The sequence below is a fragment of the Vombatus ursinus genome, unplaced genomic scaffold (assembly GCF_900497805.2).
Source record: "Vombatus ursinus unplaced genomic scaffold, bare-nosed wombat genome assembly UNPS02014778.1, whole genome shotgun sequence".
Taxonomy (NCBI): Eukaryota; Metazoa; Chordata; class Mammalia; order Diprotodontia; family Vombatidae; genus Vombatus; species Vombatus ursinus.
The window spans coordinates 29,266,767-29,291,972 of NW_020954556.1; the positions used below are offsets into that span (position 1 = coordinate 29,266,767).

General features: G+C 34.6%; 1 protein-coding gene across 1 annotated transcript in view; it reads left to right on the forward strand.

Moving 5' to 3' along the window:
• XPO1 (exportin 1) overlaps nt 1–25,206 on the forward strand; it is a 61,290-nt gene that overhangs the window by 24,857 nt on the left and 11,227 nt on the right. Inside the window, exons 5-19 of the mRNA XM_027865151.1 lie at nt 10,338–10,399; nt 10,804–10,848; nt 11,469–11,650; nt 12,712–12,760; nt 12,839–12,958; nt 13,624–13,752; nt 14,626–14,784; nt 15,065–15,262; nt 16,277–16,415; nt 17,027–17,208; nt 18,200–18,356; nt 18,439–18,602; nt 19,082–19,216; nt 21,196–21,379; nt 24,328–24,434. Of these exons, the coding sequence (XP_027720952.1) occupies nt 10,338–10,399; nt 10,804–10,848; nt 11,469–11,650; nt 12,712–12,760; nt 12,839–12,958; nt 13,624–13,752; nt 14,626–14,784; nt 15,065–15,262; nt 16,277–16,415; nt 17,027–17,208; nt 18,200–18,356; nt 18,439–18,602; nt 19,082–19,216; nt 21,196–21,379; nt 24,328–24,434 (2,012 nt within the window). The remainder of the gene's footprint in view (nt 1–10,337; nt 10,400–10,803; nt 10,849–11,468; nt 11,651–12,711; nt 12,761–12,838; nt 12,959–13,623; nt 13,753–14,625; nt 14,785–15,064; nt 15,263–16,276; nt 16,416–17,026; nt 17,209–18,199; nt 18,357–18,438; nt 18,603–19,081; nt 19,217–21,195; nt 21,380–24,327; nt 24,435–25,206) is intronic.

The following is a 25,206-nucleotide window of genomic DNA, read 5'->3' on the forward strand; positions in this document are numbered from 1 at the left end:
GCAGTAGCTTTCTCTTGTTCTCCCTGGCTCAGATCTCTCCCCATTCCATTCTGTCCTCATCTCAGCTGTCCAAGTAGTTTTCCTAAAGTGCAGGTAACCCCCCACTTAATTCCAGTGGGTCTCTGTTATCTCCAAGATTAAAATCTCTTGTTTGGCCTTTCAAAATCTGGATCCTTTCTACCTTTCCAGACTTATTTATAATGAATATTCTAATAATTCGGTAACATTTCTCTTCTTGCAGGTTTCTAAAATATGCCTCTGTCCTCAAACCCTGCTATGTTCCTCTTTATATCTACTGGCTTCAAATTCTACCTAATATAAGAGGCATTTCCTGGTCCCCCCACTTCAAGTGTTCTCCCTCTGAAATGTCCATTTAGACTATCTTGTAGGTATATTTGTTCATTGTCTCCCCCTTCAGTTTTTATCTTTCTTTTTATTCCCAACCCTTAGCAAAGTACTTGATAAATCCTTTTCAATTGATTACATGTATTGGCTAGCCTCTTACAAACTAAACTCACTGAAGACAGGGATTGTCATACTTTTCATGCAGTTTCATTCATTAAAAGGCATTTCCCTTCTAGAGCTTCCCTGTTTGGGAGAAAAATATCACCAACTTTATAGTCACTGAGGTTTGTTTGCAACCTTAGGGTTGTCCTTTACTCTTCGCTATCCACTCCACATATTAACTTAAGATGGCAAATCTTACCATTTCCTGTCTCTCCATGAGATTTTTTGCATCAGTGCCTTTGTTACTCCTCACATGGCCACCACCTTAGTTCAGGCTTTCATTGCTTCTTGCCCGGACTGTTGTAATGGCTTAATGAGGCCAGCCTTCTGCTACAAGTCTTTTACCTACTCTAATCCATCTTCCATGCTGCTGCCAGATGATTTTCTTTCTTAAATTATTATTTATTTTTCATTTTTGACATTTCACTTTTATAAGATGATTTTCTTTAAACACAGATCTAACCATGTCACTCCTTTAATCAAATTCTAGTGCTTCCTGTAGTGCCTCTAGAATAGGATTAAACCCCGACCCCAAGCTACCTTTCCAGCCTCATAGATTACTCTCCTTCTTATACTTTAAGAGCCTATCAAACTGCTCCTCACACAAAAGAATCTATATTCTCTATCTGAGCCTTGGCACTGACTGTGTCCATGCTTAGAATAATAGATATAATAATAGCTCACATTTATATGGAGTTTACTATGTGCTAAGTACTTTGCTAAGGACTTTACAATTATTATCTCAGTTGATCCCCCTTTTACAGATGAGGAAACTGAGGCTAGATTTGATCTCGTGTCTTCCTGGCTGTAGGCCTAGCACTTAATCCACTGAGCCACTTAGCAAAATGGGGGTGATAAACTGTATCTCACAGGGTTCTTGTGAGGATAAAATGAGATAAAATTCATAAATGACTTTGCAAACCTTGAAACACTATATAAACACTAGCTGCTATTACGTTTTAAAGGGTGAGAAGATGAAATAATATCTAGCCCAAGAGTCAGTAGGGAGCTGCTGGAATTTATTGAGTAGGGAAGACTTGCACTTTACGAAAACCACTTTGATAGCCATATGAAAGATGGATTGGAGTAGGGAGAAACTTGATCCAGGGAAACCAATTAGGAGGCTATGGCAGTAGTCCCAGTGAAAGGCAATGAGGCCCTGGACTACTAGTTTGCTGTATGAGTAGGGAGAAGAGAACAGTGTGAGAGGTTTGGAGGTAAAACTGAGGTTTGGCAACTGATATGTGAGATGAGAGAAAATGAAGAGTTGCAGGTGCGTGATAACAAGTTTGTGAAAACCTGGGTAACTGGTAGTGCCCTTGACAGTAATAAAGATGTTTGGGAAAATGTGTTAGGGTAGGATATCTGCAATCTATATCATCATCTATGATCATAATCCCTCTGGCTGCTTAACCTCAAGCAAAGACATGAGACTCTTTCCAAGCTCAGAGCCTGTATTTTGAGGGAGTTGGAGAAAGGGTACAGACAGCATGTACAGAATTTTCCCAGTAGTACCTGTTCTGAATTTATAGTTTGAATTATAATTGCCCTAAAAGGCCACCACATATCTCAGAAGGTATCCCTACTGGAGGTTAAGGGTAGGTGTATTAGTGATGAAGACACTCCTCCCAATTAGCTGCTGCAATGGTGAGGACATTGGACCTAGCTTTGAGGCTCAGTTCTAGTTTTATTGTAGCGGTAGTTTATTGTGAAACCTTGAGCCAAATTAATATTCCCCAGAGTCAACCTCTCATAGAGAAAACTAAGAACAAAATGAGTTAATAGACGAATTCTGAAGAGTTATAAATACCTACTTCCTATCCAATGTCTACTGTTGGGGTGGGGAACATTGGGTTTTCTTCACTAGTTAACCCTCCCCTGTGCCTGTTTTAAGAAAGACCACAGAACAAACCCTATTTTTGCTCAGGGTTGTATATATCTTTTCCTTTTTCTTTTTTAATTAATTTATTTTTAGTTTTCAACATTTGCTTCCATAAGCTTTTGAGTTTTCAATTTTTCTCCCCTCCTCATGACGGTGTGCAATCTCATAAGCTCGACATATACATTCATATTAAGTATACTTTTACATTAGTCATGTTGTAAAAAAAAAAGAATTAGAATCAATGGGAGGAACCAGGAGAAAGAAGAAACAACACAAGAAAAAAGAGAGGAAATAGTATACTTGGATCTGCATTCTAGTTCTTTCTCTTGATCTGCACAGTGTTTTCCATCGTGAGTCTTTTGGAGTTGGTCTTAGATCCTTGCATTGGGAAGAAGAGCCAAGTCTATGAGAGTTAGTTTATCACACAGTGTGGCTATTACTGTGTACAATGTTCCCCTGGTTCTGCTCAGTTCATAAGTCTTTTCAGGGTTTGGGGGTTTTTTGTTTTGTTTTGAATCCTGCTACCTCATCATTTCTTATGGAACAATAGTATTCCATTACATTCATATACCACAACTTTTTTAGCCATTCCGCAATTGATGGGCATAGATAGATAGATAGATCTTTTCACTACAGAGTTTGAATTAAGGTAAAATCTATGAGGCTTTACTAGGCTAATATCAACTATTTACTTTCTCTAAATGTCATCAGTTAAGTACAATCTACTGGGCATGAATCACTGTTTTAATTTTAATTTTAATTTAATTTTCTATTAATTTTTTAGAATCTGGCACTGTTCCCATTAGGTGACATTCATGTGTGACAACACTCCTATCCCCTATGTAATTACTATAGAAAGGTAACTGGAGAATTTTGATTTCCAGGTTACCCTATAGAACTTAGCTTTGGGGAGGAAAAAAAAAGCCCACAAATCAACAAAGAAGAGTTTTGGTGTACTGTAGTGTGTCAAGGAATCTGTTTTAATAAAAAATGGAGAACTTTTTTTTCTGGCAAGAGACAGTGCAGCAGGTTTAAGTATTATCTCGTGGAGAGTGTATTAATCAGTACATGATATGGCTGCTATTGATCTTTAGGCCTGTGTTGATAACTTAATTTCCCCATTTTTAAGAATTCTGGCTAGATTCATTGGTAGTCAAATATAACTATAATGAAATCTGCAAAGGCCAGATGCTGTAGTCTTAAACATGATTTTGTTGAGCTTTAAGGCCACAACAAAGACAGGTAAAAAACCATTAGATTGAAAACAAATACATCAGCACAGTCTAATTTCTTTTAATCTTATCTATTTTATTTTTCCCTAATGTAAAAACAATTTTAACATTCTTTTTTTCTTTCAAATTTTGAGTTCCAAATTCAGTTATCCCCGCCTCCACTTGAGAAGATAACCAATTTGCAAAACACGTTTCCATCCAACTCATTCTGTAAAGGAAACACAGACAAAAAGAAATTTAAAGAAGTATCTTTGATATACATTCAGGCTTTAACCAGTTCTTTCTCTGGAAATGGACAGCACCTTTCATCATAAGTCCTACAGAATTGTCTTGGATCGTTGTATTGCTGAGAATAGCTAAGTTACTCATATTAGATCATCATACAATATTGCTGTTACTGTGTACAGTGTTCTCCTGATTTTATTTTGCATTAGTCTTCCTGTGTTTTTGTGAGAGCATCCTGCTCATCATTTCTTAAAACACAATAGTATTCCATCACAATCATATGCAATAACTTATTCAGCCATTTTCTAATTGATGGACATCTCCTCAATTTCCAATTCTTTGCCGCCACTAAAAGAGGTATTATAAATATCTTACACATAGATCTTCTGTTTTTTATCTCTTTGGGCATAGTTCCAAATTGCTTTCCGGTTGCATCGGTATTTAACTTCCCCAGTAGTACATTAGTGTTTTGACTTTCCCACATCCCCTCCAACATTTGTCATTTTTCTTTTCTGTAACATTAGCCAATCTGACAGGTGTGAGTTGTTTTAATTTTTTAAGCAATAGTGATTTAGAGCTTTTTTTTTTCAAATGACTATAGATAGCCTTGATGACTTTGTCTAAAAACTGCCTGTTTATATCCCTTGACCATTTATCAATTGAGGAATGGCTCTTTGTCCTATAAACTCTACTAAGTTTTTCTATGTGTTTGAGAAATGAAATCTTTATATCTGAGAAATTTGCTGTAAAAATTTTTTCACAGCAATGATTAGCAACTATGTATTTCCCACCATCCTATTTTCCCCATTTATCCTACTTTCTCCTTTTTCCTTGTCCATTCTCAAAGGTATTTTGCTTCTTTTACTTCCCCCAAATTGCCCTCCCTTCTATCAGCTGTCCCCTCACCCCCACTTCTCTTATGCACTTCCCTTTCTGCTTTCCTGTGTAATAAGATAGATTTTTATACCCACTTGGGTGTAGAAATCTTTTAATTCCCTCTTTGAGCCAATTCTGATGATAGTAAGGTTCATGTGCTCCCTTCCTGTTTCCTCCCTTTTCCTCTCCACTGTAAAACCTCAAGCCTCTTGATAATTTATCCCATTCTATATCTCCCTTTCCCCTTGTCTCAGTACATTCTTCTTTCTCATCCCTTAATTTTATTTTTTTATATAATCATACCATCACATTTAACTCAATCCTCTTCTTTTTGTCTACATGTACTCCTTATAACTGCTCTAGTAATGAGAAGGTTTTTAGGGGTTATAAATATCATTTTCCCATATAAGAATATAAACTGTTTAACCTTATTAAATCCCTTATGATTTCTCTTTCCTGTTTACCTTTCTATGCTTTTTTTGCATCTTATATTTGAAAGTCAGATTTTCTATTCAGCTCTGGTTTTTTCACCAAGAATGCTTGAAAATCTTCTATTTCATTGAATGTCCATTTTCCCCCCTGAACAATTATACTCAGTTTTCCTGTGTAGGTTATTTCTGGTTTTAATCCAAGCTCCTTTGCCTTCTGGAATATCATTCCAAACCCTCCTGTCCTTTAATGTAGAAGCTGTTAAGTCTTGTATTAAATCTGACTGTAGCTCTGTGATACTTTTTTTCTGGCTACTTGCAATATTCTCCTCTTGACCTGGGAGCTCTGGAATTTGGCTATAATATTCCCAGGACTTTTCATTTTGGGGTCTCTTTTAGGAAGTGATCAGTGGATTTTTTTTTTTTTTTTTTTAAATTTCTATTTTACCCTTTGGTTCTAGAATATCAGGGCAGTTTAGCTTGATGATTTTTTGGAAGATGATGTCAGGCTATTTTTTTTTTATCATGAATTTCAGGTAGTCCAATAATTCTTAAATTTAACTCTCCTGAATGGATTTTCCAGGTCAGTTATTTCCGATGAGATTTCACTTTTTTTTACCCATTCTTTTTATTTTGTTTGATTGTTTCTTGATGTCAGTAGCTTCCACTTGCCCAATTCTAATTTTCAAGGAATTATTTTCTTTAGTCAGCTTTTGTACCTTCTTTTCCATTTGGCCAGTTCTACTTTTTAAGGAGTTGTTCTCTTCAGTGAATTTTTGTATATATATTTTTCCATTTAGCCTGTTGTGGTTTTTTTTTGTTTGTTTTGTTTTGTTTTTAAAGGTATTCTTTTAAATGTATTTTTTTTCTGCCTCCTTTACCAAGGTGTTGACTGTTTTCATGATCTTCTTGGATCACTCTCATTTTTCTTCCCAATTTTTCCTCTACCTAATTCTTGACTTTTAACTCTCACGCTGTACTGGGGCTCGCTTGACAAGCGGAAGAGTCACTATCCCAAACTTCAGGTGTTTTGTGTAGCTATTTTCAGGGTTAGTTCTGGGGACCTGTAAATTTTTGTCTCTTACAAGGTGGTATAATCTAGGGAGAGGTGTGTTTTTCCTGTACTGGGCCTTGGTTTGTGAGCTAGCTACCACAAGCACTCTTCTCAACCCTAGAACTGTGTGTGACAAGAATCCTGCTCCCCTGCTTCCACAAGGTCTGCTGTGTTAGTGCTCCTCCTCATACTGGAACCAAGACCCAAGACTGTGACCCACTTCCAAGTATAGGCAATGAAACAGTTCTTGCCACTGGTGCCAGCAGAGGAAATCCTGTTAATCTCCTTTTGACTGGTTGTCCAATCCTCTTACAATCTGTGGGCAGAGAGGTCTGGAAACCACCACTACTGCTACTGATTGTCACCCTGAGGCCTGTTCCTCTTTTGCTGGGGCCTTGTCTGCTTGCCAGTGCTGGACTGCACTCCTCTCTCACTCTGGTGCAGCAGACCTTTCATGCTGAGAATTGTTTCACTCTTCTCTTTTTGTAGGTTCTGCCTCTCTAGAATTTGTTTAGAGTCATTATTTAAAGGTATTTGGAGAGTGTAGGGAGAGCTCAGATGAGTCTCTGCCTTTACCCTACCATCTTGGCTCTACCTCTAGCACAGTCTAATTTGCTAATCAAATACAGTTTAAACATAAAGCTTTAAACAACTCATGGGAAAATAGGCAGTAATTTAAATTTAAGTATTAAAGCAGAAATGACTTTGTATGAACTACTCAAACCATTTTATATAGTATATTAGATAGTATTTGTAAGATAATTGGCATTATTAATATAATAACGTTCCAATTTTTAAAAAATAAGGTGATTGTATTTGGTTTCAATACCATATGAAATAGGATGGTCACCTCTTTCAAAAAAGATAATTGTAAGTAATAGAGTCTTTATGCTTGGTATGTGTGTGTTTGTTTTTTGTTTTTTTTTTAATTGACGCCATTCATATCCATTTCATTCTCATTCAATGGAATAATACTAAAAATTACTGGAACTGTTCATTCTTTGTTGTGCTATGTTGTTTAGTTTAAATCTGTTTCTGAATTATGAGTACTGTCATTAAAGTGAATGGCCTATTGCTCCTTCATGGAAATGTTTTAGTAAAACATTGCTGAATTTATTGTGAGGAAAAGTCCATGTGATTGTGGTGGGAAATACAGTTATGCAACATAATATAAAAATCAGTTTTATTTACTGATTTCCCAATAGTGGAAAATGCCAGCTAAATTCAGAATATCTTAATTTCCAATTGATATGTTCCTAAGACCAGATGGTTTCACAAAGCAATTTGTAGGTTTTTCAATAAGTTATATTCTATTGTGTATTACTGTATATAGAATAAGAATAAGGCTTAAGGAAAGTTAGCAATAAACACAGATAAATATTGATGCAATTAATTGTGGGTGGATATTCTTTCCAGACTGAAGATTTAGAATCCTTTCACAGACTCCCCTGTGTGACTTGTCCATTTCTTCATTTCTCTGTCTTAATTCATGGTTGACAGGATGATAAAGCATATTCAAGCCTGTCTTGTCATCATTGCCCTTTAGATGAGCCTCAACTTTGCACATTGAAGTTGTGTGCAGATCATTAAAATGACAGCTTTTGTTAAAAAAAAAAACAATATTATTAAAAGTACTACAGAATTTTGGAAGGCAAACCAACTCATTCAAATCCTATTCGTTTCTGTGCTCATAGTCCAACTTCAGTGTCTTTCCAATATGTGTACTAATGGAACAGTTCTATTCCATATCCTGGTATAAGAAAAATAGGCATTTTTTATCTAATTGGTTTTTCTAGTGTGTATATGACCAAACTTTTAAGTTGATTATCTCAGTTAAGAAAGCACAATTATAGACAGTATTTTGATGAACTTCACACCTCTGTAGCAAGAATTCTTAACTTTTTTTATGTCTGAGACCTCTTCCGAATAATGGTTTTAAATACATAAAATAAGTAGGAATTACAAACGAAACCAGTGGTATTGAAATAAAAATTCCCTAGGCTGAACTCCTATCCTGGAGTATATATATACACTGACCATGAAGACAGCAAACACATCTGCTTTTTTGTGCTTCGTTTTATAATTGATAATGAGAGAACCAGTTTAATTCTGTTAATTCTTTTGAGGTATCATTTGCATATGTAACGGAGAGCTCTTGTTGGAGAGTTTTAAGTTTGCATTTTGCCGTATCACAAAGTTCTTAGAATACTTTATGCTTTTCAACCAGCCGTGACTATAAAGATGATGTCTGCTCTAGAATGTAATTTTTTGAATTTTTATGTGCGTGCTTAGATTATTCTCAAAGACTTGTACACCTCGGGCAAGGAAGCATATAGATGGGTAGTAATTGGTTATTTTCTTGGTTGCTTTTTTGAGGTAATAATATCTTATTCTTATGTTTTGTTTTTGATCTTTGTTCTAACATGTTAATTTATTTCCTGAGTCAATTTGTAGGTGTATATATTTGTGTGTTGTGATGTTAATTGGTGCTTTCTTTGTTCAGCTCCTCATTATTCTAAGTATAGTATTTGAATGGGAGGCTTCTATATGATAAGTCTTTGAATCAGTTTTCCATGTTTTCCAGCTTTTTTTTTCCTGTCTACTGTAGTTTATCAATCACTGAATTAAAAGCAAATGTTGTTTTAATTTGGAGCTCTTAACCTATCTTTTTGTAGAATTTTGCTTGCTCATCCTAAGTAATAATTATTAATACATCAGTTACACTTACTTTTATGTTTTGTTTTGTTTGGTGAGGCAATTGGGGTTAAGTGACTTGCCCAGAGTAACACAGCTAGGGAGTGTCTGAGGCTGGATTTGAACTCGGGTTCTCCTGACTCTAGGGCCGGTACTCCATCCACTGCGCCACCTACCTGCCCCTACACATATTTTTATGGCAGTTGATTTTGTAAATGCTCATCATGAGCACTGCAATACAAAATGACCAAATATATATCCCAAGAGGTGTGCCTTATTCCTCTTTGGGTACCTTATAAAAAGCAGTACCTTCATTTGCCTCACCTGGGAGAAGTTATTTGTAATTATTGTTAGGCACAACTTCATTTGGTCTTCCTTTCATTTATCACATAACTAACTATTAAGATTGATGTAGTTGAGTTCTACTTAAATAATGTTTACTTATTGGTAACTGAACAAAGATGATCCTATTTCAAGGACAGCTGTCATTACATAAAAGCAATCTTAAAAACTGTAGTTCAAATATTTTCTTCCCCTTTTTCTACCACCTTGTCATCATCATGGCAAAAGTGGGAAAAGCTTCAGTGGACAGAGGGTTATTTACCTTTTTTCTTTTTCCTCTTTTTTGTGAATTCCTGGAGCCACATTCATTGCGTGGTGATTAATGTCTCCTTATTTAGCTAGGGTTCTTAGAAAGTAAACACAGTATGTTGCCAGCACCATGCTCAAAGCTTTTCCATCATGGTAGAAACTTCTCAGCTTATGTTTCACTGGAATAGTCTGCAAGGACCTAGGTCATTTCCTTGACATCAAGCATCACAGGTGGATTTTGTAGAGGATACTGTTAATTATAGGTGAAAAATAACTAAATTTCCAATAAAAGTTGAGAAAATTAGACTGAACTACATCTTTTAGAAGGGACAACTTGGTATAATTTTCTGTCTGCTGCATGGAAAGAGCATTGAACAATCAGTCGAGAGAACTAAGTTCTAATCTTATTTTTTAGTTGAAAAACCAAATCAGTTATTTAACTCCAGTTTTCTCATTTGAAAAAAGATAATAATAACTTAGCTCAAAGGGTTGCTGCATCAAATGAGATTTGTTTTCATTTCAGTTTTGTAACGCTCACAACACTGTTATTTAGCTATTAATATAGGTAAAATCTATTCAGCTTAAATTAGGAAATATTAATGTTTGTTTAAGTTGTATTTACAGCTAAATAAATACAGAAAAATGAGCTGTCCTTTTAAAATTACAGGAAATGTTTTGGGTCATCTAATGTTTTTATAATTATTCCTTAGGAATATTTTACATAGATATATGTGTATGTATTTTGCATAGATATATGACATCTTGGCATAATAGAGATATTAACACATATGAAAAGGGCATCTTTATAAAGACCCTGTCATTATTAAAGTATAGCTTTATTTTTGCAGGAATCAAAAAATACGTTGTTGGCCTTATCATAAAGACTTCATCTGACCCAACATGTGTAGAGGTGAGATTTCTCTTCAATATGACAAATAGCTGGTTCAGACAAATTAGCACTAACTCTTGAGTCAGAGGATCTGGATTCAAATCCCATCTCTGATGCTTAAAGTCCTTTTTCTTGGTTATTTTACCACAACTGTATAATTGAGGGGGGAAGGCAGGATTGCATTAGATAAACTCTGCAGTCCTACCAGGTCTAGATCAATGTTCCTTTTTAAACTAGGCCTGTGCATAATATCATCTTATCCTCTTTTGGCTTTCCTGTTCTCTTTCTTTGCCTCCTTAACCATGTAATATACCTTATGTAGCAACAGTAGGTAGGAAACCTGTTAGATTCACTTTGATCAGAACCTGTTTAGACTCTTTTTATAAGCTAACCTCACCCTTTTTTCCCCCCACTTCCTTCCCTAGAAAGAAAAGGTGTATATTGGAAAATTGAATATGATTCTTGTTCAGGTAAGCTTCCTACTTGGGTGTCATTATATAGGAATAGTTAGTAGCTCAGATATGTCTTATGACTTGTAAGTTGGCTACATTAGTACTTATATATCAATAAAGGTGGATGCAGAAAAAGCTATAATTATTTGTAATTTTTATAGCTTATTGTCTAGCCTTTTTTTTTTTTTTAAGCTCCCTTTACAGGGGATGAAAAATAGAGGAATGCTTAGAGATCCTAGTATTTCTTAGAAAATATTTGGAGCTTTGGCATCAGATTTCAGTCATTTCTGGAGAAGCTGGTAGAGTTTATGACCTTGGAGAAGTATAAATCTTGGAAGGCTTTGGCTTTTTATCCCTGATGTCTTCTAATAGGTTTGTTCAATGAAAGATAATCATGACTTTCTGATCTGCTTAATAAAAAGTGTAATGTGAATGGAGGCTGTTCTCAATCCTCTTTTAGGCAGAGAATATGAATAGATGGTACTGACACAGACTTTTTAAACTTGTTAGGTGTTCTCAGGTAGCTGATGGTCAGTACCAGCCTAAGGCTTGCTCCTTTTTTTTAAAAGCTTTTTTTTTTTTAATTGAAGGAAGCAAACTATAAATAATGAAAATAATTTTGTGTTTTGTACATTTAGATCTTAAAGCAGGAATGGCCCAAACACTGGCCAACTTTCATCAGTGACATTGTAGGAGCAAGTAGGTCCAGTGAAAGTCTCTGCCAGAATAATATGGTGATCCTTAAACTATTGAGTGAGGAAGTATTTGATTTCTCCAGTGGGCAGATCACTCAAGTGAAAGCAAAGCATTTGAAAGACAGGTGAGTATTCTTTTATAATTATCATAATAGAATTGTCTAAAAGTTATTACTCTTCAAGATAGTATTATATTTAGAGAAATAGCAACTTTTGAGCCTTATGAATGAAGGGAACTTGAGAATTGTTCATATAGGGTAAGAGAGAAAGCAAGCTGTATAAGAAGTGCATGAGGAAAGTAGTGCTAAAGCAAACTACCCTGGAATCAGTCTAAAGTGAATTGAGAAGTTTGTGGTTATTTCTCTCCACATGGCTAGTATTTTTTGCAGTGGTTTTTTTTTTTTTTTTTTTTAAATTTCCCCAATTCTTACTAGTTCCAAATTGGGGGGGGTGGTGGCAGCTACCTTTTTAGGCATACTTGGATACCTAGATAATTAATTAATTGGAGGTTATAATTTCTCTTTAATGAATGGGAGCCTTTTCAAACTTAAGGGAAATAGCAAAAGAAAAAAAATCCCCTTAACTAATAGAAACATTTGTGGGAAACTTGACCTTTTTTTTCCCTCCAAGATGGATGTCTATACTGTTAACACAAGAATATAAAATCATACTGAGGGAAACTATTGGTAGATGTTGCCATTCCTTTTTTTCTTTCAAGTATTTGGACACAAGGGAAGATTTTAGTACTCTTTCTCTGGGTTAAAGGTATTGACTTGACTGAAGTTTTTAGGGTAGAATCAGATGACAAAATTAAGCTAGCCATCTGAAAGGCAGGCATTTATTTGGTGTTCAATAGTACGTAGGAGTATTGTTATATAGCACTTTTAGGAATTAAATTAATGACCATATTGCTTTACTACTTTTAACACTGGAGGTGACGGATAGTTGGGAGGGGAGCAAAAATACACAAACTAAGTTTTATATGTCTTGAATTGCCTAAGACCAAAGTAATCTACAAGACAGGGTGCCTTGGTCATAGGATTGTTCATAAAATAGAATGTTAAACTTCTTACATTCTTATTTTTATATTTAGAAAAGAAAAGGTAAAAAGAAATTGCTGCTTTTGTATATTAATAAGATGTTATAATGAAAGATTTTTTCTAAATTTTTGATCACTTTTTTATAGCATGTGCAATGAATTCTCACAGATATTTCAGCTGTGTCAGTTTGTGATGGTGAGTAATTTTATTTTCAATTTTTTTAAATGAAAACTATTTTAGGAGACAATTACTGTAGTTATATTTTTGTTTCAGGAAAATTCCCAGAGTGCTACGCTGGTACATGCCACTTTGGAAACATTGCTAAGATTTCTAAACTGGATTCCACTGGGATATATTTTCGAAACCAAGTTAATCAGCACATTAATATATAAGGTATACTTAATATTTTTTCCTTCTTAATCATTTCATTGACAGCTACGATTGGCAATTTGCCAAATGTATGTTTTAATGCTAGATAAGAGAGTAATATTGTGTGTGTATAAGGTCTGTAATCCATCTGTGTGCTTTTCAGTTGCTTCATGGTGTCTTCATTGTTCTACTTCCCATTGTTTTTTCAACAATGGGGAATGTACAACTTCAGTCCTTTAATACAGAAAAGTAAAAGGTGATTATTTAGGCTGCTTACTGCTCTGTTTCTGCATGGTAGCTTTTATAGTAGGGTCTATATTTAATAATACAGTTAACATGTACATTGCACTTACTGAGTGCCAGGCATTGTGCTATAGAGCTTTATAATTGTCTCATTTGATTTTCACAACAACCCTGAAGAGTAAGTGCTAAATAAATGTTAGTAAGAGATGGTTTGGACAAAGTTACTTTCATGTCTTCATGTAAGTATATAGTAGTAGTTTAAGAATTCAAGCACCAAAAATGTGATTTACTGGGGAATAATAATAATAGTAACATGTGGCAATTCATTTCTCTTATTTTATCCATTCCTCTATCTCTTATTCATGCCCTCACTTGATAAGATTCTACTTAACACTTTTTATGGGTCCATTATTAATGTTTCCTTTTTTTTTTTTTTCATTGAATAGTTTCTAAATGTTCCAATGTTTCGAAATGTTTCTCTGAAGTGCCTCACTGAGATTGCTGGTGTGAGTGTAAGCCAGTATGAGGAACAATTTGTAACACTATTTACACTGACAATGATGCAGCTAAAACAGGTAACTTGTGATTCTTTAGAATCATTTCATTTTGATCAGATTATATTGTTGAAGGTAAATCAGTGAAAATATTCATTAGAATTCTGTAATTGTCATGGGGGAATCAGTTTGCTTACAATTGAAAGAGAAGCTACATGGCACAGTGGATAGAGCTCCAGCTTTGGAGTCAGGAGGATCTGAGTTCAAATCTGGCCTTAGATTCTTGACACTCACTAGCTGCGAGACCCTGGGCAAGTCACTTAACCCCAAATGCCTCACCAAAAAGCAAAAAAAAAAAAGAGAGAAGCTAGGAAGATTCAGTCTAAAATTAGTATTTTGAAAATGTTCACAATTTTCTTAAGAGTTCATCAAAAGGATAAGTATGTTATTAGATTAGATAAGAAAAAAAGGAATGGCAACATCTACCAATAGTTTCCCTCAATATGATTTTATATTGTGTTAACAGTATAGACATTAGATTAGATAAGTATGTTAGTTACATCCAGGCCTTGTTGCCCAATCAAAGATTTTGGGTTCTGGGTGTTAAAAAAACAATGTAGAAATATTCCAGTTTCTCAGTTTATATTCAACAGATCTTGCTTGATCTTGATGTTTTACTTAAGATACTTAATAGTGATTTACTGTGTTACTAAGTGATATGAAGAATTATTTATGAGCAACAGGATGAACAATAGACAGGGTGGGGATGGGATGGAGATTGGCTTTGAATTATAGCCAGAATTTTGGTAATGCCTAATAATAATAGCAGGAAACCCTGGAAGTCTTTGAATATAAACTAAATATTACTTGGAATAACACATTTTTGGAATTTATCAGTTAAGAATGGGTAAAAGAAGAGTTTTTATTTTTATTGCTAAATATCTTTAATTTCAGATGTTACCTTTAAATACCAATATTCGACTTGCTTACTCCAATGGAAAAGATGATGAACAAAATTTCATCCAGAATCTCAGTTTGTTTCTCTGTACGTTCCTTAAAGAACATGGTCAACTTATAGAAAAGCGATTAAGTCTCAGGGAAACATTGATGGAGGTAGGAATTTTTTTCTTTTTGAATGAAAACATATATCATAACATTAAACACTGACATGGATAAAAGCATTAAGTTTTATTTCTCATTCATCTTTATCTTACAAATATATTGTAGAATTTATTTCTGCTCCAAACACATTCTGTACATATACGATAAAGCTTTAGATAGGGATTTTTTCATCAAAGTACCACATCATATGAGGGGGATTTATTTGTGTAAAAAAGTGAATTTGACATAGGACCATTTTTTTTCTAACACCTAGTTTCCTTGCTTTGCATAGGCTCTTCACTATATGTTGTTGGTATCTGAAGTAGAAGAAACTGAAATCTTTAAGATTTGTCTTGAGTATTGGAACCATTTGGCAGCTGAATTATACAGAGAAAGTCCATTTTCAACATCTGCCTCTCCAATGCTGTCTGGAAGTCAACATTTTGATGTTCCTCCCAGGAGACAACTTTACCTACCTGTATTATCCAAGGTAACTAATGTGCATAGAAATGACTGCATAGCTTCCTTTCAAAAAGCTATCCTTCCTCCTGCCAGAAAATTAGTTGGATGAACTTAATTTGTGATATCTGATGCTTAAGAGTAGTAGAAAACTTAGAAGATTGAAAATAACTTCTTACTTGGACCTCACCCATTTCTTGACTGCCAGTATAGGAAGCCGTCTGTTAGCATTTATTCACACTAATCCATCTCTTTATCTAGTCATCAATATTCTTGGTAACATGACTTAACTCTTTAGCAAGAAACCCTTGTGTGTCTCTCTACTGCTTTTCCAAGGTCACAATTATTGAGCAGCACTGCAACCAAGTGGGTGATAGACACAGTGGCTAAAGCCACTTGGGGAGTCAAAAAGGCCTGCATTTGAACCCTGCCTAAGGCATTTTGATAAGTGTGACACAACTGTGGGGCCTTGGACAGGTCATTAAATCTTCCCTGCATTTTGTCATGTGTAAAATGGGGTGATGTTAATAGCATCTGTCTCAGAGTTGTTGTGGGGTTCAAATAGGATAATGTTTCAGTAAAGCTCTTTGTAAACTTGTAACTCTCTATGTAAAAGCTAGCTATCTTTGGGGTGCTCTTTGTGGTCATTGAAAGCATTTTACAGTTTCCCAGATCATATCAGCCTGGTTCTCCGTACCTGTCCCAAATACTGTGTTTAAGTATTAACTCATCATAATGGTTATCTATGTCAGATTTTTGCTGTGTGGGTTGTTGGGCTGCTTAATTTGCTGTCTCAGGTAAGCATGGATCTCTTTGAGAGATCTCTTTCATGTTTTGCTGCTGAATACAAAATTCTCTAGAAGAAGGGACCCAACTTAGTAGGTCGATCCTCTTTAGAGGAATGTGAGAAGAATTGCCTGGAACCAGATGGTATGGATGGGGTATAATCAACAGTGGAGGGAAGTGTCAAGAATAATCATAAATCCATTGACATGTTAAAGCCCTAATGTTAAGATATTTTTCCCCATTGACATATTGTAAATAGGTCCGTTTATTGATGGTGAGTCGAATGGCTAAACCTGAAGAAGTGTTGGTTGTAGAAAATGATCAGGGAGAAGTTGTGCGAGAATTTATGAAGGATACAGACTCCATTAATTTGTATAAGAATATGAGAGAAACTTTGGGTAAGTTGATAGCGGTAACTTTAAATTTGAACTATATGTTAATGTTGGGAAATAATGATAATGAAGACAATGGAAAAAGACTCATGAGCAATAGTTCTCAAAACCCCAGCTTCTCAAGTTTACCTTTAGAACCTTGAGGAGGAGTAATAGTTAGCCAGTCCCCTGAACACCAAACCAGCCAGTGCCAGGGGGAATTTGAAAGATGAGCCTAGACTGGTTACTAAACCATTTTGATAAGCTCTAATGCTGCTGTTGGAAATGTAATTGTAATATATGTAATAAGCTTTGTAAAAGCAAGATTCTAAAGTCCAGCAATTAGTTAGTGGTAAGGTTGCCATATTTGCCATGTGGTGGGGGTGGGTGGGTGTGAATTGAGGTGACCGTGTTATTGCCTGCCTATTGCAGATACACATAGCCATTTACCTATGTAAGTGGCTTTATTCAGGGTGAGTGGTATGTGTTTTTCCTAAACACAAAGTTGACAATATACATAAAGTTATCATTGAAATGTGTTCTGAAATGAGATGATTATTTGTAAAGTGCTTAGCACAATGCCTGTCACTTAGTAGGCACTACATAAATGCTTATTCCCTTCTGCTTCCCTTTTTCAGTATATCTTACACATCTGGATTATGCAGATACTGAAAGAATAATGACTGAAAAACTTCACAATCAGGTGAATGGAACAGAATGGTCTTGGAAAAATTTGAACACTTTATGTTGGGCAATAGGCTCAATTAGTGGAGCGATGCATGAAGAGGATGAAAAAAGATTTCTTGTTACAGTCATAAAGGTATGTTGCAAGTGTATGTGGATTTTGAGCTCTTTGCCTTTGTTTCTCTTATAAATTCATGAAGCCTGGTGGGGAGCCTGGTTAGACACTCAGTCCGGAAACTTGGGTTTGAATCTAGACTAAGAACCTTGATTGTGTGATCCTAACCAAATGATTTAACTTCCTTGCTACAGTTTACTAATCTTATGATTAGTATTATGACAAAAGCATGGTATAAATCTTAAAGCACCATATAAATTACATTTACTATGGATACAAGTAAATGTTAGAAGTGATGATAGAATTGATAAAAGGTATAGTTTGTCACATCTTGGAAACCTGTATTTTTTTGTTGAAATGGAACAAAGTTCCAGCTGCCAGAGCTTCTTAATCTGGGGTCTGTAAACAGGTTTTGTATTTCAATATCATGGTTTCCTTTGTGTAATCCTACCTGTATCATGGTATGCATTTCAAAATATTCTGAGAATCAGTTTCATAGGCTGTCAAGGATGGGCCAGTGAAGCAAAAAAAAAAAGATGAAAAACACCTACTCTAAATGCAAATTTCTGTTAGGTCCAGAAACCCTTAACTTTAACCTAATTTCACTCCTTTGCTTAACTCATATAACTCATGGGATTTTCGTTTCTGTTGTCCTGCGACATAGTACATAGAAGTTCTTAATTCCCGATCAGCAACAGTAACTCAATGGTCTCACACACCTCAGACAGTGTTGGACTTTCTCTGACATACCGTGAATAAGAATAACAATGGCAAAAAGCATTTTGTCACTCTCTTCACTTGTGCTTCCCTTTCTACTTCTTGGCCAGAAGATAAAACCGTTGTGTATATACGTTATACACATATGCTTTTCCCTTTCTTGGAGAATCTCTCTAAAAAAGCTGTAGGTAATTCATTTCCAGAAAAATATTGTCCTTCCTACAATGATTGCAAGAAAATTCTTTTCAGTCTGATTATCAGCATTCTCTAAATGAGATTTTCTTCTATATTACAGGATCTTTTAGGATTATGTGAACAGAAAAGAGGCAAAGATAATAAAGCTATTATTGCATCAAATATCATGTACATAGTAGGTCAGTATCCAAGGTTTTTGAGAGCTCATTGGAAATTTTTGAAGACTGTGGTCAACAAGTTATTTGAATTCATGCATGGTAAGTTTTAAATTTTCTCATTATGCCTCTTTAATTTTCTTTTGGTGAGAATAAAATACTTAAAGCATTTTTCTTTGTTTAGAAACCCATGATGGTGTCCAGGATATGGCCTGTGATACCTTCATAAAAATAGCACAAAAATGCCGCAGGCATTTTGTTCAGGTTCAGGTTGGAGAAGTAATGCCATTTATTGATGAGATTTTGAACAACATTAACACTATCATTTGTGATCTTCAGCCTCAGCAGGTATGTTTCCTAGAAGTTTTATAAAGTATCTTACTGATGGTAATGGGAAAGAAATGGGACTACTTCAGTAGTAGTTGGGGCAATTACCAAATTCAGTTGTGGTTCCTTAGATGAAATGAGTTCTCATAATAAGCATTGTTTAGCTTTTTTGATATTGGAATCTTTATAAGGATAAAATTTAAAACTAGAAGGTAAACTGTGAAAATGCTACGGATAACGTTTTATTATAGTTGTAGGTTGATAATAAAAATTTTAACCTTTGGGTGTAGAGTAATGTATATGATAGGTATTCTGAAAATAGCAGTTCCCATCTATTTGAAATTGCTCTACAATGAAGGGGGGCTGAATGAAGTCTTCTAAAGAGGTATTCATGTTGTGAAGCAAGTTTTTAATAATGAAGCATGAGAAGGGAAGCTCACTAATATGAAAAGTACTAAAAATTTTTAAATTGGTGAGTGTAATTTTATTTTTCATACTAGGTTCATACATTTTATGAAGCTGTTGGATACATGATTGGTGCACAAACTGACCAAACAGTACAAGAACATTTGATAGAAAAATATATGCTACTTCCTAATCAGGTGTGGGACAGCATAATTCAGCAAGCCACCAAAGTAAGTGTTCTTGGGAAATCTTAGGAGTCACTGATGTTTTGGGAAAGAAGTGTCTACAGAGCAATCAAATGGGCATAGACCTAGTTTTTCAAATAGGTATGGACCAATATACTGTGAGGTTATTTAATAAGTCATACCGTAACAGCTGTGATTCATGTAAGAAAAGACAGCGTACTACTCCTAAACTAAGTCATGGGTGCTCTATCTATATTTGACTTGTGAGAACAAAATTCAGCCTAGAAGATGTTGGTATGTAAGAATTTTATGTAATTTTATTATACATACAATTACAGCAGTAATTTCATGGAGTCACTGACTTTTGGCATCCTATGAGATAGTAAGCAGCAAGATGTTATACGAAGACTTTCATTCATCATTGTCATAGAAAGTTTCCTTTGTGAAGTCCAAGGAAAAGGGTTTCTCCATTGAAGATGATTAGAGATTCTCTAAAATGCTATTAGCAATTGCATTGACACATGGAAAATACTACAGGCTTCCTCAGTGAAATTAACAGTAGTGCATAGCAGTTGTGCTAACCATCCATGCTAGAAAGATAATATGGATGAAAACTATACTGTCTAGATAATAACATGCGACTGTATAGTTGGACTAGCCTGTTAGTCAGTCAATAGGCTTTGAAGAGCTTTGAAGAAACTAGGGATTCTAAGAGGCTGGCAATGAAGAGGGAGTTCAGTTCTTGGCACTAGGGACAACTTATATATAACAAAGGCGTGGATTGGGAACAAACTAGACAGCTGATTTGGATTTCTCTTTGGTACTTTTTTAAAGCTGTGTGGTTGGCATAAATAGTGTATATAAGCATGTTCAATGATTCATGTACAGGGAGTGATTTTTAAAAGGTATGTTTTAAATATAAATGCCTACCGAGAAATCTGGCCTGTGTGGCAAGAACGAAAGTGAATGGGTATCCTAAATTGTGATTTGGTACCTCTTTAGTATAAAAAATGAGAGGGAAATAACCTTACATAATGGGTAAATTAAGAGTCTCTAGAGAATATATGGGCAGTATAGTGGTACAGTGGATAGAGTGCTTGACTTGGAATCAGGAATCCTCATTTCCTAAGTTCAAATCTGGCCAGAGACATTCACTAGCTGGGTGATCCTGGGCAGTTCACTTAACTATGTTTGTCTCAGTTCCTCATCCATAAAATGAGGTAAAGGAAGTGGTAAACCTCTTGCAAATTGGGATCCCAGTGGGTCAGACATGAAAGAAAAATGACTGAACAACAAACTGTATGAAAAAGAATGAAACAAGAAGGTTTAAAGAAATTACGGTGTATATAAATGGCACAAGTACTCACAGAGAGTCATTAAACTTCAAAATATTTTGATAAGACTTTGGATTCAAAGAATAAATACTGATACTGAAAACTTTTAAAAATTGTTTTCAAAGATTATAGTATGTCAGGGCAAGGTTGCCTGTGAGTATGTGGGAAATTGTAAATTCTGTCTATAAAATAGTCTTTTATTTGTATGATAGTACTTTCATTCTATGAATATTTGTTACCTAGGCTTGACTGCCCCTATAATTGGAAAATCGACTGTTAGGTTCTCCCCCTTCTCATTTAGAATGTTAAATTGCAGATATTTAGATTTTAAAATGACAAACCAGCCCTATAATATAGATAACTTGGAATTAGTACTGTGAATGACTGTTTTGTAAACTTGCCATGTTAGATTGACAGTATTTGGGCTGGGTATATTGTATTTATTATCTGTGCATGATAAATGTAGAGAATTCTTTTGCCCTCGTTTAAAAAAAAAAAAGGTACCATTGAAGAACATGTCTGGTATACTTTACTACATTTTCTCTCTTGTATTGCACTTCCTAAGACTGTATTACTAGTAGAAATTTGTCTAAAGAGATAATATCCTTTATATGTCTTTATATACTATGTTTTACTGTATCATTTTGGGGTTTATTGTATGTCAGATGTGGAATAAATTTTTTCTTACAGAATGTGGATATACTTAAGGATCCTGAAACAGTTAAGCAGCTTGGAAGTATTTTGAAAACAAATGTAAGAGCATGTAAAGCTGTTGGTCACCCCTTTGTAATTCAACTTGGACGGATTTATTTAGATATGCTTAATGTGTACAAGTGCCTCAGTGAAAATATTTCTGCAGCTATCCAGGCCAATGGTAAGTGTTTTCTAAATTCTTTTTTACTGCAGTAAGTAGAAAATCTTTCTGGTGTTAGTATATTTCCTTTCACTTTGTACAACTTGGTCAAGATTAGTCCAATTATTTATCTCAAAAGACAACTAATTTTCAGGAAATTAGGACAGTATAGTAATATCCATTGTGAATTGACATAGGATAGTACAGGAATTGAGGTTATATTTGGCTTGGCCTGGTTTTATATATGGGAAATATCTTACTCTAAGCATATGATAAGAATCTGCAAAATTGTTTGTCATAGAAAAATATATATTTTGAAATATTATCTGGGTAAAGACACAGTTGAAACCTAGGCTTCTCTAATATTCAAGTGCACAGGAGGCCTAGGCATAGCAAAATTGTGAAAGGGAGGGAGATTTGGAATTGCTGAGAAGAGTCCCAGGGTCTGACTCTGAGTCCGTGAGGACGTGACCCTCCTTACACCTGTTCATTGTCACAAGAGAGGCCAGTTGATGGAGGGAGACTTTCCAGTAATATTCCTAGGAAGACACCAATTTAATGTTCATTTATTGTATATCTCCTATAATAACAATATGGTGTATTTCAGCTAGCATAGGAGTGTACAAAAGGCATTCAGTCTCCAGAAGTTAAAACTTTAAGTACATTGAAAATAAATTTGTAAATCTATGTAGGGATATAGAAACAAACATCTTTTATTAAACATAAGACCTCACAGCTACTTCTTTTCTATTTATTTTTTGTTAAATTTAAAGTTCCAAACCGTTTTCCTCCCTCCTTAACCCGAGCTAGAGGCTACCATTTGACAGTTTTATAAACCCATGTAAAATCATATTGTGCACACTTCTAGTTATCATTCCCTATCTGGAGGTGGATAGCATCTAACTTTATAGTTACTTTGTAGCTTAATCAACTACAATTGAGTAGTTATAATCCATAATCTATGTATCTATATAATCTATGTAGTATACTATATACTAATCTATATAGTATACTATAATCTATATGGTTGTTATAATCTATAATCAACTAATGAATTGAGTATTTATAATCAAAAGGATTAAGTTCTTAGAACAGTATTGTTGTTACTGCCTCCAACATTCTCTTGGGCCTGCTCATTTCACTCTTCATTAACTTCATGCAACTCTTTCCATGTTTTTCTAAAATCAACCTGCTTATCATTTCTTCATCACAGCAGCATTCCATGACAATCACACAACAAAAATTTTTCAACCATTCACCAATTGATGGGCATCCCCTCAATTTCCATTTCTTTGCCACTACAAAGAGAGCTGCTATAAATATTTTAGAATATAACTCTTTGGGCAGAATTTCAGATTGCTCTTAAATGGTTGGATCAGTTCACAGTTCCACCAACAGTAATAGTGTCCCAGTTTTTCCATATCCCCTACAACATTTGTCATTTTTCCCTTCTGTTGTTATTTCAAAGTTGTGTTCATTTGCATTTCTCATCAGTAATAACTTGGCATTTTTTCATGTCGATACAGTTTTTTCCCTTCAAAAAAAAAAAACTGCCTGTTCATATCCTTTGACCATTTAAAAATTGGAAAATGCCTCATTCTTTGACAAATTTGACAAAGTTCTCTAAATATGTGAGATGAGTCCTTTATCCAAGGAACCATCTATAAAATTTTTCCCCATTTCTCTTCTTCCATTCTTATCTTGACTACATTAGTTTTATTTCTACAAAAACTTTTAAATTTAATGTAATCAGTTATTCTACATTTCATGTTGCTCTCTACCTTTTGTTTACTCATAAATTCTCCTGTCCATCAATAAGCCTTATAGGTAATATGTTCCATGTTCTGATTTTCTGATAGCTCACTTTATATCTAGGGCGTGTATCTATTTTGACCTTATCTTGGGTAAATGGTGTAAGGTATTGGTCTATACGCAGTTTCTGTCAGCTGCTTTCCAGTTTTCCTAACAATTTTTATCTCAAAAGCTTAAATCTTTACATTTATTTGTGAAACACAGGGTTACTTAAAATCATTTATTACTGGTTATTGTATGCCTACTATTCCATTACTGTACCTTTCTATCTCTTAGCCAGCACCAGATAGTTTTGATAGTTAATTCCTGGTACTGTTAAACCTCCTTGCTTTACTTCTTCTGTTAATTTCTTTGATATTCACCTTTTGTTCTTCTAGTGAATGTTATTTTTTTCTAGCCCAGTAAAATAATTTTTTGGTAATTTAATTGGGATGGTATTGGATAAGTAGATTGGCTCTGGTAGAATTGTCATTTCTACTGTTTTCTCCAGTTTTTTAAATTTGGCACCGTCTTGTTGGTATTTTGGTTATTTCAGGGGTGGGCAACCTGTGGCTGTAAGGCCACGTATGACCTTTTGACTGCATCCAAATTTTACAGAACAAATTCTTTTATTTTGTAACATTTGAGTTCAGTCAAGTCCACATGTAAGGCCACGTGAGGCCTTCTAAATCCTTAAGGCCACAGGTTCCTTGCCCTTGGTTTGTTTTATATCCTACTAGTTTTCTAAAATTATTGTTTAAATTAGTTTTTTAGTTGAATTTTACTCTAAGATTTTCCAAGTATAACATCATCATCTGCAAAATGGCATAGTTTTATTACCTCCTTGCCCATTCTGATTCCTTCAGTTTTTTTTTCTTCTCAGTTTAAGTGAAACAGCTGCTTCTTCATTATAGGTTTTTGTAGATATCAACAAGTCCCATTTAAATTCTTGGTCAGGCTTTATTTGCTGATAATACTTTGGAAATATGGCCAAGGATAAATAACTTTTAAAATAAGAATTTAATATTAACTATTATTGGACTCAGTAGCTAAGTTTTTCCAGCCCTCAAAATAATGAGTATATAATAATAAGTTAATTTTTGAGATCTAACAAATAATACCTACCAGTTTTTAAATATATTGATAGAATTTTATTAAATTTCACTTTTTTTTTTTAGGTGAAATGGTTACAAAACAACCCCTGATTAGAAGTATGAGAACAGTAAAAAGAGAAACTTTAAAATTAATATCTGGTTGGGTGAGCCGGTCTAATGATCCACAGATGGTAAGTAGGAAATTTATTTTTGTTTAGGTTTTTTGTTCTCCTTTAGAAGGTTGTATAAAATATTAAATGGTGCCCTATAAATGTTAAGTTCTTTACATATTACAATTCTAAAATAATTATAATATTAGAGAACTGAATTTTTCCTAAATACTTGAATTTTAAAAGCCTCTCTTTTTAGCATAATCAGAAAAAAATAGCCATATATTGACTGTGGCTGTGGTCAGTACATTGATGAGAATTATTTAGTCTTCCAAAATTTTTTTTTACAATATCAGTGTCCTCCCACGTCCCCAACAAAGGTCCCCCCCCCCCCCCCCCAATTTGGACGTGAGGTAGAGAATTTTTCATTTATATTTATTTAAAGCATGGGGGAGGACTTCTTTATCAAGCAAGGTATATAAAGGATTACGGAAAATAAGATAAGGGGCAGTTAGGTGGTGCAGTAGATAGAGTTCTGGCCTTGGAGTCAGGAGGACCTGAGTTCAAATATGGCATCAGGTACTTGAAACTTACTTGCTGTGTGACCCTGGGCAAGTCACTTAACTCCAAGTGCCTCATCAAAAAAAAAAATAAAATAAGATGAACAATTTTAATTGAAAAGTTCTTCAGCTTAAACAAAATCAGTATAGCTAAAATTTGAAGGGAAAGGGAAAATAGATGTTACTGAAGATGAACAGTTTTCTAATTATTTATGAAATAGAATTCAGTGTTTTACTTAGCAAGAGGCAAAATGATTTGTGTTTGTCTCCAGTATCCATTTAGAGGAAGGAAG